Source organism: Panthera leo, chromosome C2 (assembly GCF_018350215.1).
Source record: "Panthera leo isolate Ple1 chromosome C2, P.leo_Ple1_pat1.1, whole genome shotgun sequence".
Classification (NCBI taxonomy): Eukaryota; Metazoa; Chordata; class Mammalia; order Carnivora; family Felidae; genus Panthera; species Panthera leo.
In genome coordinates, this window is record NC_056687.1 from 18952347 (window position 1) to 18965822 (window position 13476).

At 38.5% G+C, this 13476-nt stretch overlaps 1 protein-coding gene across 6 annotated transcripts in view; it reads left to right on the forward strand.

Moving 5' to 3' along the window:
• LOC122198540 (protocadherin Fat 1-like) overlaps window positions 1–13476 on the forward strand; it is a 64985-nt gene that overhangs the window by 1767 nt on the left and 49742 nt on the right. For 2 of the 6 annotated variants that reach the window (XM_042903210.1, XM_042903211.1), the window contains exons 3-4: window positions 7491–7658; window positions 7863–8061. The exons of 2 other annotated variants lie outside the window; for them this stretch is intronic. In XM_042903210.1, coding sequence (XP_042759144.1) covers window positions 7491–7658; window positions 7863–7909 — 215 coding nt within the window. In that variant the 3' untranslated portion in view covers window positions 7910–8061. Of the gene's footprint in view, window positions 1–7490; window positions 7659–7862; window positions 8062–11357; window positions 11473–13476 lie in introns of those variants that run through there. 2 more of the 6 variants (XR_006193038.1, XR_006193037.1) reach the window with 2 other exon arrangements.

Consider the following 13476-nt stretch of genomic DNA (forward strand, 5'->3'; position numbering starts at 1 on the left):
AATGCAGGAAAAACACCAACCATTCTTTCACGTCAGGCTGAAAGAAGCACAATGATTTTTTCTTTCATTCCCCAATTCCCATATTCCCACCCATGTCAGTAGAAAAAAAAAAAGAATTGCTACAGTATTTATCTAGAAATGTTGATTTTTAAAACGAAATTGACTAGGCATATAAGAAAGAGGAAAATATAATCTACACTCAATTAAAAAAAAAGACAGTCAATAGAAGTTGCTCAGGGTGAGCCCAGATGTTGCTTTATAGACCAAGACTTCAAAGCAGCTATTGTAAATATGTTCAGAGAATTAGAGGGAATTATGGGGTGCCCAGGTGGCTCAGTCGGTTAAGCGTCAGACTTCAGCTCAGGTTATAATCTCGTGGTGTGTGAGTTCGAGCCTTGTGTCAGGCTCTGTGCTGACAGCTCAGAGCCTGGAGCCTGCTTCGGATTCTGTGTCTCTCTCTCTCTCTGTCCCTCCGCCACTCATGCTGTCTCTCTCGTCTCTCAAAAGTGAATAAACATTTAAAACTATATAAAAAAAAGAGAATTACAGGAAATTATGTTCAAATAATGAAAGCAAAATTTAATGACACTGACTTAACATACAAGAAATAGAAGTAGAGAACTAGAAAGTATAAGAAAAGAACCAAATGTAAATTCTAGAGTTGAAAAATGCAATACGGTAGTGTTTCCTTATCCATGGGGATTATGGTCTGAGAACCCCAGTGGGGGCCTGAAACCTTGGGTAGTACCAAACCCTAAATACACTATATTTTTATCTATATAGACATACCTGTGGTAACATTTGCTTTATAAATTAGCACAGTAAGAAATTAACAGCCATAACTAATAACAAAATAGAACAATTATAACAATATATTGTAATAAAAGTTATGTCTCTTAAAATATCTTTTTTTTAAAGTTTATTTATTTGTTTTGAGACAGAGAGAAGCAGAGAGTGAAGGAGAGAGAATTCCAACCAGGCTTTGCTGACAGTGTAGATGTGGGGCTCATTCCCATAAACCATGAGATCATGACCTGAGCTGAAATCAAGAGTTGGATGCTTGACTAAGTCACCCACGTGCCCCTCAAAAGATATTATTGCACTGCATTCTTGTGATAAAGTGAGATGATCAAATGCCTGCATGATGAGATGAAGTGAGGTCAATGACCTAGGCATTGTCACATAGTGTTGGGCTACTATTGAGCGTGTGACAATACATCAGAAAAAGAATCATCTGCTTGTCCACTAGGGTTGACTGTGTGTAATTGAAACCATGGCAAGGAAACTGTGGATGATGGGGGACTACTTAACTGAAATAAAACTTTACTACATAGGCCCAGTAACATATTTGAGATGGCAGAAATAAAAATGAGACTTACAGAAAGATCGATAGAAATACTCCAATCAGAAAAATGAAGAGAAAAAAGATGGAAGAAAAAGGAAACTTTTGAATCACGTAAAGTGTGTAACATACATGTAATGGCAGTCAATGAAGGAGAGGCAAGACAGAGAGAGAAGGGTGTAGAAAAAAAATATTTGAAGAAGTAATGACCCAAAACTCCCCAGATTTGATGAAAAACTTTTACCTAGATATCTAAGATTCTCAGCGAATCCTATTAGAAACATAAAGAGAACCACAGTTAGACATATCCTCGGCCAACTACCAAAAGCCAAAAATAAAGGGCAGTCTTAGAATCAGCAAGAGAAAAGCGACTTCCCACACACAGAGCATTAACAATACGGTAGTAAACAGCTAGCTTCTCATCAGAAACAACAGAGACCCAAAAGCAGTGAAATGACAAAGTGCTGAAGAAAAACAAACCTGCCGATGGCCAACAAAAATACTCCTCAAAAATGAAGGTAACACTAGGACATTCCCAGATAAACAAAAGCTGGCAGAATTCATTTCTAGCCATCTTTTACTGCAAGAAATGCTAAAGGGAGCCCACCAGAGAGGAAGGAACTGACATGAGATTGTAACTGAGATCCACAGGAAAGATGAAGGCCATAGGAAATATTAAGTATATGGGCATACGTAAAAGACCACATATATATTTTTTCCTCTTTTCTCAGTTTCCTTAAAAAAACCCACACAGGAATGTTTAAAACAACGATGAACTAATTATAGCTCCATATTGTTGAATATATATTATATATGTAAAATATGCATTTGAAAAAATATATATTTGACAACATGCCACATAGGTGATAATAATAGCACAGAAGGAGGTAATGAAGCAACATCGGGGCAAATTTGCTTTACTTACCCCAGAGGTAATTACAGCAGCCAGCTGCCACAAGGGTGGCGGTGGTGACCCTATTCCGGATGGAGTTCAGTTCATTTCATATCATTCATTTTATTTCATTTCAGTACGGAGGTTAATAACGACTTGGCTACTCATTTAAAGTAAACATTTACCAAGCCCATTGTTTACAAAATCAGATACAGAGACTGAAGTTTAAAAACCACAGTTCTGCCCCATCCCTCCCACTCCGGCTTCTGCTTCCCAGAGAGCAATTTTAAACACTTTCCCCTGCTTTTCCAGGTGATTTCAACCATATTTCTAAATGAGATATTTATATCACTCACTGTTCTTTACTTTTTCAGATTTAGACATTTCGCTCATTGACACCATACATTCCCTTCTTCCTGTCTTCTCAATGTGATTCCATCATCCCCTTTGATTTCTGTATTGGTTAACTTCCACTTCTTTATTACTTGTTACATCAGAGCCGTGCCTCATTTTGTAGGAAGAAGATATTATAAGGAGCGGGAGTTATCCCTTAAGTCTCCTCTCCCTTTAATCTTTCAACTTCTTTGATCTGTATTTTTACTTTTACACGGTAGTGATTGGTGATCTTTACTTTCTGTTCTGCAGCCTTGGTTAAATCTTTCACGTTTGCTTACAGATGGATGCTACAAGTTGAAATTCAATATTCAGTGTTTATGTTACTTACTAGTGTATAATATTGGAGGTAATAGAGTTCCCTCCTTGAAACTTCTGAGAGGGGCCAGATAGTAACTATTTTAGACTCTGTGGGTCACAGGGCTTATGTTGCAACTACTCAGCTCTGCCTTTGTAGCATAAAAGAAGCTATAGACAAGAGGTAAATGAATGAGTCTGGCTGTGTTCCAGTAAAACTTCATTTTCAAAAGAAGCAGCAGGCTGGATTTGTCCCACGGGATGGAGTTTGTCAATCCTTGCTTTAGAACTTTGAAGACATGTTTTCATTGTATTTCTAATGATGCTCAACTGACCCTTGTTCCTTTGTATGTGGCTTCCTTTTTTCTTTTTTCCTTTTTTTCTAGCTGGGAATAGTTTCAATTCTTGCATGCTACAATTTCACAATAATATGTACAGGAGAGGGCATTTACTCATTATTATTTTTTGACTATTGTCTCTGTCTTTTTTTAATGGAAACTTTCTTGGTCTGATTATGGGCCACCTGGATTAATCCTCTTTTGTGTCTAATCTTTTCTGTCTTTTTGGGAAGGGGTGTTCTGTGTCTTATTTTTTGAAATATATTGAACTATGTCTCTTAGCACTTTTACTGATGCTTTGTGGCAGAAATTTAGAACAATTTTTTTTTTTTTTTTTAATTTAGAGAGAGAGAGCGGAGAGAGGGGCAGAGGGGGAGAGAGAGAGAGAGAGAGAGAAAGAGAGAGAGAGAGAGAGAGAGAGAGAGAGAGAGAGAGAGAATCTCAGGCAGGCTCCATACTCAAAATGGAGCCCAATGTGGGACCCAACGTGGGATCATGACCTCAGCTGAAATCAACAGTCAGATGCTCAACCAACTGAGCCACCCACGTGCCCTATCAGCAGTAACTTTTAAAAATACTTCTTTCTTGTTCTCTAACCTTCTCCACCTCCTCCTTTTTTTGTGTCTGTGCTAGAGTAGATTTGCCATGAAGCTGATTTCCCCACACTCAGGTCCTGGAAGTTTCTGGGAATTATAGAGTGTTCTCAGTGGGAAGGTACAGCTAGATTACAATCAGGAAGAATTTCTGGGAAAGTGTTTAGGCTAAATAGGTTTCAGAAGAAAGGGATTGGAACCTCTAAGATTCTGTAACTTAAATTGTGGCATATTTTCCACATATAAATATTTATTTTTTGTACCTAATTTTACATTCTAATTTCGTACTTTTAAAAAGGCCCTAAAGATTGATTAAGCTTTAGGGTTACACAAAATCTAGATTTTCATTTTAGTTTAATTTCTCTGAGAGTACAAATTAGCATTTTTCTAGATTCTTTTCGGTGCTCTGTTTTGTTTTGTTTTGAATTTTATGTTTCCTTGAGGTAATTTTGTGGTTAGTATACTATTGTTTCCCCCCCCCCCCCCCACTCCCCCACTCCCCCACTCCCCCACTCCCCCAAATGTCTGGTGATTCTTGGTTTTCCATTCTTATTTAAAAGTGAGAAAATAGACAAGCTGACTCTGGGGTCTGTGAACACGGATGGGACATGTCAGCTGGCACATTTTCCTTTAGGAAAGCTGGAAGGAGATCTCTGAAGTGCTAATTCCCAGCTGCCTTTGTTCTCCCAAAGAGTTCATTCAATTTTTTCTTTTTTAAGAGTTCATTCAGTTTTTCAAGAGAAGAATTCCCCATGTTCTCTTCCTTAGGAAGAAACACCTGGCTGTTAGGGAAGGATTTACTGTTTCCTCTATAGCCTCTTGCTTTTGGGCCCATACTTCACTTCCGCCAGCAGACAGGTAGCTCCTTCTGCCGGTACAGCCTCTGTCTGTGTGCTTTACGCTGCACCTTCCTGTGTTCTACAGCATTAGTACCTATTCCTCCTCATGCATTGTGTCTTCCAGGAATTTATTGAGATTTCTTATTAACTGATAGTCACCCCCTGTTCTCTCAGCGGAGGGCCTTGGAAGAAAGAGATTAACGTGTACCCACTGCACCTTCAATCTGGAGTCTGTGGGCCTTTAATCTCACCAACCAACTCCTAGCCTACTAGATGGCTCAGGTTTTGCTGCTTATGCTTTTAGGGGTTTTTCAGGGTTTCTACTGAGAACACATACAAAAACCCTACCAAACTCACTTTTTTGAGCAAAACTCTCATTTGTGGATATTTGATATCTTCTTTGGGAGGACATCTGGCTCTCAAGTTTCAGCATCCATCTTTTTTTTTTTTATAATTTTTTTTAACGTTTATTTTTGAGAGATGGAGAGAGAGACAGAGCACAAGTGGGGGAGGGGCAGAGAGAGAGAGGGAGACAGAATCAGAAGCAGGCTCCAGGCTCTGAGCTGTCAGCACAGAGACCAACGTGGGGCTCGAACTCACGGAGTGTGAGATCATGACCTGAGATGAAGTTGGACGCTTAACCGACTGAGCCACACAGGAGCCTCCAGCATCCATCTTAACTCCTTTATATCTTCGAGAAATTCCTCACTGTTTCTGTCCAAGCCTTCGTGGCTTTCCTGCATTGTCATATTTGTTCATTTTTTAATATTTTGTCATTTTAAAGGGATTTGCAGTGGGGAGAAAAGTAAATGTGTGTGCTAAGTCAACCGTCTTCATCTGGAAGCTGGAACCTTCAAATTTCTAAATGGTGTAATTAAATGGTCTTTTCTTTCTTTTTTTTTTTTTTTATTAAAAAAAATTTTTTTTTTAACGTTTTTATTTATTTTTGAGACAGAGAGAGACAGAGCATGAAGGGGGGAGGGGCAGAGAGAGAAGGAGACACAGAATTGGAAGCAGGCTCCAGGCTCTGAGCCATCAGCCCAGAGCCCGACGCGGGGCTCGAACTCACGGACTGCGAGATCGTGACCTGAGCTGAAGTCGGACGCTTAACCGACTGCGCCACCCAGGCGCCCCAGTCTTTTCTTTCTTAATAAAATCCTCATAGTCTATCAATCAGAAAGCTTTTAGAAAAAGCACTCTAAAAATATAATTATGCACACCCACTTATAGAAGCTTTTCATTAACTTCTCTTTAAAATGTATTTGATCCTAAAGACATAATCTCAAACTTCTTATCACTTACATTCCATTTTTGACTTATTTTCTTCTCACAAGATATTCTTATCTGTCCCTTCCTCTTTTGGTTGGATATTTAACGCCTTGATACTGTATGATTTAAAATCTCCCCGTCTTTCTTTGAAATTGTACTGCGCTCTTAATTCTTATGTGACTCTTCTGCCAAATATTATTGATATTTTAGATGAATGAGAATCTGTTGAAAATTATAGGAAATACTGTGTGTTATGTTATTTAAACTGAAAGGAGAAGACAGTGTTTTTCTGAGTATTCTTAGATCTGTATATATCTATTAATTAATCCAATAAGAGGATTTTTGAATGCATACAACGTGCCAGGCATCTTTCAGGCTCTAAAAGTGACTGAGTGATCACTGACCAAGACAGAAAAATCTTTGACCTCATGATGTTTACTTTCTAGTGGGAAACAGATGGTAAACAGGATAACTAGGTGAGGATATGTGTATTAGGGTTCTCCAGAGAAACAGAACTAATAGGAGTATATATGTAAAGATTTATTATAAAGATTATGTGATTATGGAAGCTGGCAAGTCCCAAGATCTTCTAGATGAGTCAGCAAGCTGGAGACCCAAGAGATATGATAGTTTAGTTCCAATCTGGGTCCTAAGGCCTGAGAACCAGGAAAATCAAATGTCTAGTCTCAGTCCAAAAGCTGGCAGGCTCAAGACCCAGGAAGAGCCTAGGTTTCAGTTTGAGCTTGAAGGCAGGAAAAACCAATGTCCCAGCTCACAGGCAATCAGGTAGGAGTTCCCTCTTTAGGGGAGGATCAGATTTTTATTCTGTTCAGACCTTCAACTGATTGGATGAAGGCATATCAGGGAAGATGATCTACTTTACTCAGTCTACCTATTAAAATGTTAATCTTGAAAATTAAAAAAGAAGTTTAGAGATGAAACTGACCATGAAGCTTAGAACATATTCTACTCATTCAGTTGTAACATATGCTTGGGGAACTGACTATAACACCCTGGAGATGCACAATGGAAGACTACAACACAAAGCTGATAGTGGAAGTGGCCCTGGAATTATCTCTGTTCTAAGCATTCAAGTCAATAATGGGCTGTGACAAGTAGTGTCTCTCAACGTGAATGGAAACTATACTAGATTGGTTCTAGATCTAGATGCAGTCCACACTGCATCAGGCACAGCCCTGGGGATTCCACTGCTGCCCCAAACGTGCCTCCTCCTCCTTCAGACTCCTTCTAACAGCAACTCACTCCAGAAGCCCAACTATGATAAGATCAGTGGATCCTGATCTCTGCCTCTGCAAGAAACCTCCAGAGGAAAGACCTTCTCATCTTTACAGTGCCCAAAACAGCCTGTCTGAAGTGCAATTCCTGGCTCCTTTTAGGGTAAAGTGTGTGATGACAATGGGTATCACTGAGATATTTCAGATTCGATGTCAAGTGTTCCTCTGCCAGATATACAAGAATTCCCCAATTACAAGGTTATTGACGTGTAGACACCCCTGTACTCAGCAGATCCAAATACCATCGATACAGACTATTACCCTGGAAGTTATGACATTGAAAGTGATTTTCTAGCACCAGCAGAAGAATTTCCTGTGCCTGATGAGTTACCATCACTGCCTCTAGAATTCAGTGATCAGTTTCAATCAATGGACCCTCCTGGAGACATACTTTCTGCAGGTAGTTTGGGTTTTTCGTTGGGAAACTGGCAGGAGTTCAGCTTAAATCAGTTTATCTGCCCAGTTTCTAACCTGTCAATATGTCTGAACTTCCCCGAACAGGCACTGGTGAGAACAGTGCTTGTAGAGAACTACTCACAGCATCAAAGAAACTTTGAAGCCTCTTCTGTAGAAAACATACCCACGTCTGTGTGTGCTTTCACAGCTTCTTGCTCTGATGGGTCGGCATGCTGTTGGAGTCCGAGGTCATGATGAGTGACCACGAGAGAGGAGACAGTGGGCGCTTCGAAGAGGTGACAATTCCTCCACCAGATCTGCAACGATTTAGGGAAGTCTGAGGCTTAAAACTCCCCCAGTACCTGCACTTTAATGAAGTTATAGAGATTATGTAAATAATCTGCATTGTTCTGTTTTTTTTTTAATGTTTTAAAATTTGAGAGAGAGAGAGAGAGTGTGAGTGAGTGGGGGAGAGAGAGGAAGACGCAGAATCCGAAGCAGGCTCCAGGCTCTGAGCTGTCAGCACAGAGCCTGACACAAGGCTTGAACTCACACACTGAGAGATTATAACCTGAGCTGAAGTCTGACGCTTAACTGACTGAGCCCCTTCTGCATTGTTCTTTGTAGCAGTGCTTAAGCACTTTTCTCAGTGAGCTAAAATGGGCCTGCCTACACTGATCCACATGCCTCTTGACATGTTAGCCATTTTCCGTGTCCTAACCCACTTTAACTGGGTGAGATTTATGTTGGCTATGCCATTTTTGAACATCTTTTTGTATTAATATTTGTGATGAAATAATGAAATAAAAATCAGTCCTACTATCTTGTTAGCATGATCATAGATTTATATAAAATTGATTATTTTAATTTTCCTGTCTTTTGGGGGGTAAATTTTATGTACAGATTTAACTTTTCATAGTTTCAACTGGACTTTCAAGATATTTTGTGCATTTGTTTTGGACTGAATTTTGGTGGTGTTAGTATCATTACCTAGCACCCTGATTTTTAAATATAATCAGGATTTCATTAAATCTTTTTTTCCACTAAAGTATGATTATTTCATTAACACATTTCTATACACTCATTCATTTCTAGCTGTACATATGATAAGGAAAGATCTGATATATCAACATGTCTTAAATGGATTGTTTAGAAGTGTAAACATTTTTCATTATTGGAAAGAGTAATTGTACCTTCTGTATATCTGTTAATAAACCAAAATCATCATGACAGACTTTTAATGGTATCTGTATATTTTGATGCAATGGTCTTGTAAAGGTTTTTATTGAAAATGACCATTAGCCAGTCTTTCTTACTGACAATAAATTATAAATAAAATAAAATAAAATAAAATAAAATGTTAATCTCATCCAGAAACACCCTCACAGACACATTCAGAATAATTTTGAACAAATATCTGGGTACCCCAAGGCCCTGTCAAGTTAACACATAAATTAACCATCACAATGAGGTATATTAGATAGAGTGTGTCTGTCATGTTAAGAACAGCAATGTATCTGCGGTGGAATGAACATGGGGCAAAGAAGGAGGAGATGAAACCAGAGAGGTAACGGGGGTGCCAGATATACTGGAGCTTGGTAGGCTCTTAAGAGTGGGAACCAATAAAAGGGATTTGAACAGAGAAGTTTTTTGTTATTGTTGTTTATTTGTCTGTTTTTAAGTAAGCAGTATGCCCAACATGGGGCTCGAACTCAAGACTTTGAGATCAAGGGTCGCACCCGAATAGGGATGTCTTGATCTGATTTAAATGTTGAGTCCTGCCGGCTGCAGTATTGAGAACTGACTGAAGAAAGCAATGGCAAAATCAGAAAGTTTATTTAGGATGCCTGTAGTGGGTTGAATGGTGCCCCTTTCCCCCAATAAGTCCATATCCTAATCCCCAGAACCTGTGAATGTTACATTATTTGGAAAATGGATCTTTGTAGACATAATTAAACAAAATATCTTGAGATGAGAGATAATTCTGGATTATCCAGGTGGCTCTGATATCCAGTGACAAGTGTACTTACAAGAGAAACACACAGGAGGATTTGAGATGGACAGAAGAGGAGGACAGAATGGAGGCAGAGAGGAAGTGACGTGGTCACAAATGAAAGAATATTGACAGCCTCCAGAAGCTGGATGAGGCAAGGAAGGATTCTCCTTTAGAACCTCCAGAGGGAGCACAGCTCTACCCATACCTTGATTTTGGACTCCTGGTCTTCAGAGCTATGAGAGAATACATTTCTATTGTTTTAAGCCATCCACGTTGTGGTAATTTGTTGCAGCAGCTACAGGAAATGAATGCAAGGCCTTTGTGATAGTCTCGATGCAAGAGGTCTCTCTGTTAACAATTTTCCATGAGCTCTGGATCCTGATTGCCTAATGGCTGTCACCTAGATTAGCCAACATGCCAGTCAATCACAACTTCAAAATAGAAAATATTATTTCTACTTTTCTCAGATTCTGTTCCATGCCTTGAATTCCCTATATCAGTTGATGGGACCTCATTCTTCTTGGAGTTTTACTGTGACTAGTTTTATATATTACTCATTTCCAAATAAAGTTCAGCACCATCTTTCATTTTTCTCCCTTTGGACCTTGCCTATAGATCTCTAATAATATTTATTATGTTTTATTACATTTTTGTCTTTTTCACTACACACTCTGGAGAGCAGGGACTGTGTTTTGTTTATTTATCTTACGGTCTTATCACCTGGCGTATGGCCTGGTTAGAGGATAGGCTTAAAATGATTTGATGATTTTCAGAATAAATGATCCATCTTCCTAGCCACACGAGCCAGGAGTCTTAGAGGTGCTCTTGGTTCTTAATGCCTCATTAACCCCCTATACTTAATTGGCCATTTACTTCAATTTACTTTACTTTCCAAGTATCTTTTGTATCGGCTTTCCATCCGACATCCTTGCTGTCGTCAACTTGTTTTTCATAATTGTTCACTGGTACCATGTCAATGTCTCTTGCTTCCTCCAGTGCTATCCTTCTATGGTCTCTTCACCACATGACCACGAGGCTGAGGTTTCAAACATGCACGTTTGATCATATAATTTCCTGTTAAAATGACTTTGATAACTTTCAAAGACCTTATCTGGCATACAAGATTTTTCATGTTCAAGCCATTTTCCTGTATGTCCTTAAAATACTTCTGTCCTGAACTACTTGCTCTTCATGCATGTAAATTTGTATATCTGTAAATTGATCTGCAAATTGATAGACCCTCAGGGCAGGGAGATTTATGACCATGATTCCTGTCCTCACTGAATCCCTGTTGCATATTGGAGACAGTGATTTTAAATAGTATAACTGCTCCAGTAAAATTGATTACAACAGTGATATAAATATTTGAAAATAATATGAAACCTACAGAGAGGGATGGACTTGTCAGACACAGACTTCTGATAAGATGAGTGGGAATTGAGTCAGGTCAAGAAGGAAAGGTAAGGTTTTAAATTTTTTTCCAGTTAGAACTACGTATGCAAAGAGAGAAGGTGTGTTGGTAGGGAAAATGGTTGCATAAGCCTGTGTGTATGAGTTGGGTAGAAATAAGACTGCAATTAATGGAAGGGATTAGATAAGGAATGATCTTATATACCAGGTTAAGGGGTCTGCATGTTATATTCAAGGCAGTGAAGAGTTATTGAAAGAAGTAAGTGTGTAAGTGGCATGATCATATTTGTGTTTTAGGGAAATAATTCGGTGAGGAATCTAATGAATGGATTGGAGTAGAGCAAAAATGGAGACAATGGAAGACCTTGGCAATGATCCACCTGGTAAATTATGAGAATCTGAATTCAGTCAGTAGCAGGGAGCCAGAGAAGAAGGTATGAATTTGAAAGGTACAAATAGTAGTAATTGATGCCTGACGATATAGGTCAGGGAGAAGGATGAGTCAAGCAAGATGATCCTTACGTTTCTAGTTTGGGAGAAGAGAAAAACAAGTATATGAAGAAGGTGTTGGAAAGAAGATGATCAGAGCGAACGGAGATGCTCATTGGACATCCAAGGGGAGATGTGCATGCACAATTAGAAACGATGGTTTGGAACACAAAACATTCATTTTGGTTTCAGAGGTATATATTTTGGAGTTATTGGCATATAGGCATTAGTTGATGCCATGGAGATTATACAATGGCAATTAGGAAAAGTACTTGTGTAAGTGGAGGAGTTAAGAGGAGAAGTTTGTTTGAAAGTCTGAGAACCTCAGTATTTAAGAGATGATTGAAGAGGAGAAAGTAGAGGGACAAGAAAGGAGAAAAACCAGGAAAGAGTCTTAAAGCCAACTGAGGAGGACGGAATGACACAGGGAGATGATGTCCAGAGTTAGGTGTGGCAGGGACGTCCAGTAACATAAAAATTTAAAATTTTTCTTTCACTCTGGCAGCAAGAAGTTCTTTCATGATGTTAGTGTAGCAGTATCGGGAAAGAGTGAGGCTAGAAACTGGCTTGCAGCCGTGGTTTGAAGATCAGATAAGTGTTTACAACTTGGGGACATAAGATTGGAGACAACTTTTTCAAATAGGAAGTAGTTTGGCATTAGAGAGAAGGATGTAGAGTTGTGGTCAAGGAGCAAGACTTTTCAAACAGGGAAAGTAGGAAGAATATTTATATGCTGAAGGAAAAGAGCTGGAAAGAGAGAGCTAGAGATATAGTCAAGAAGGGATAATTAGTTTAGTGATGTCCCTAAAGACATGGAGGAAGAATTAAATACAGAGCTCAGGGGAAAATACTTAACCAGAATTTTCCAGGGAAAATAATAACTAAGGAATAGGGAGGTAACAACTTAAAAGGCCTGGATGTGAACACTAGAGCTAGTTGAAATGAAGGTTCATCTAACTTTATTAGAATCTGAGAAAAAAAAAAGTCAACATTTTCTCCTGAAAGTGAAAATATAGGATGCAATACTATTAAACTAGTGGCAAATATTTAAATATAAAATGTAAGATATTATTAATAACAACTGACAAATAATGGCGGTAGGGCTGGGGATTAAACATGTTCTAAATGAAATAAGGCAGCTGGAAAGATTTTGACTAACTCCCACTCGGTCTTACAGTCTCCACTTAGATGTTGCTTCCTCCATAAAGTGTAGTCAAGATGGGTCTCTTCTATGTGCATCGGTAGCATCTTTTGCTTTCCCTTAATTGTCTTAAAATGCTCAGCTGTAAACACCTTTTCATTCGCTTATATTTCAACTAGATTTTAAGCTGCGTACAGACAAGGACTAGGTTTATCTTTTTTGGCATTTGATTTTCAAATTTATTTATTTATTTATTTAAATTTTATTTTTTATTTTTAAAAATTTACATCCAAATTAGTTAGCATATAGTGAAACAATGATTTCAGGAGTAGATTCCTTAGTGCCCCTTACCCATTTAGGCCATCCCCCCTCCCACAACCCCTCCAGCTACCCTTAGTTTGTTCCCCATATTTAGGAGTCTCTTCTGTTTTGTCTTCCTCCCTGTTTTTATATTATTTTTGCTTCCCTTCCCTTATGTTCATCTGTTTGTCTCTTAAAGTCCTCATATAAATGAAGTCATATGATTTTTGTCTTTCTCTGACTAATTTCGCTTAGCATAATATCCTCCAGTTCCATCCACGTAGTTGCAAATGGCAAGATTTCATTCTTTTATATATACGATGGAGTATTACTTGGCAATCAGAAAGATTGATTTTCAAATTTTATCACAGTGGTTGCACAGAGTAAGGGCTCAAAATGTATTTATTCATTGAATATATGAGTTTCATTTTTGATTCTGAAGTTTAGATTTGTAGATTAAAAATTATTTAAAACAGGGGCAACCTG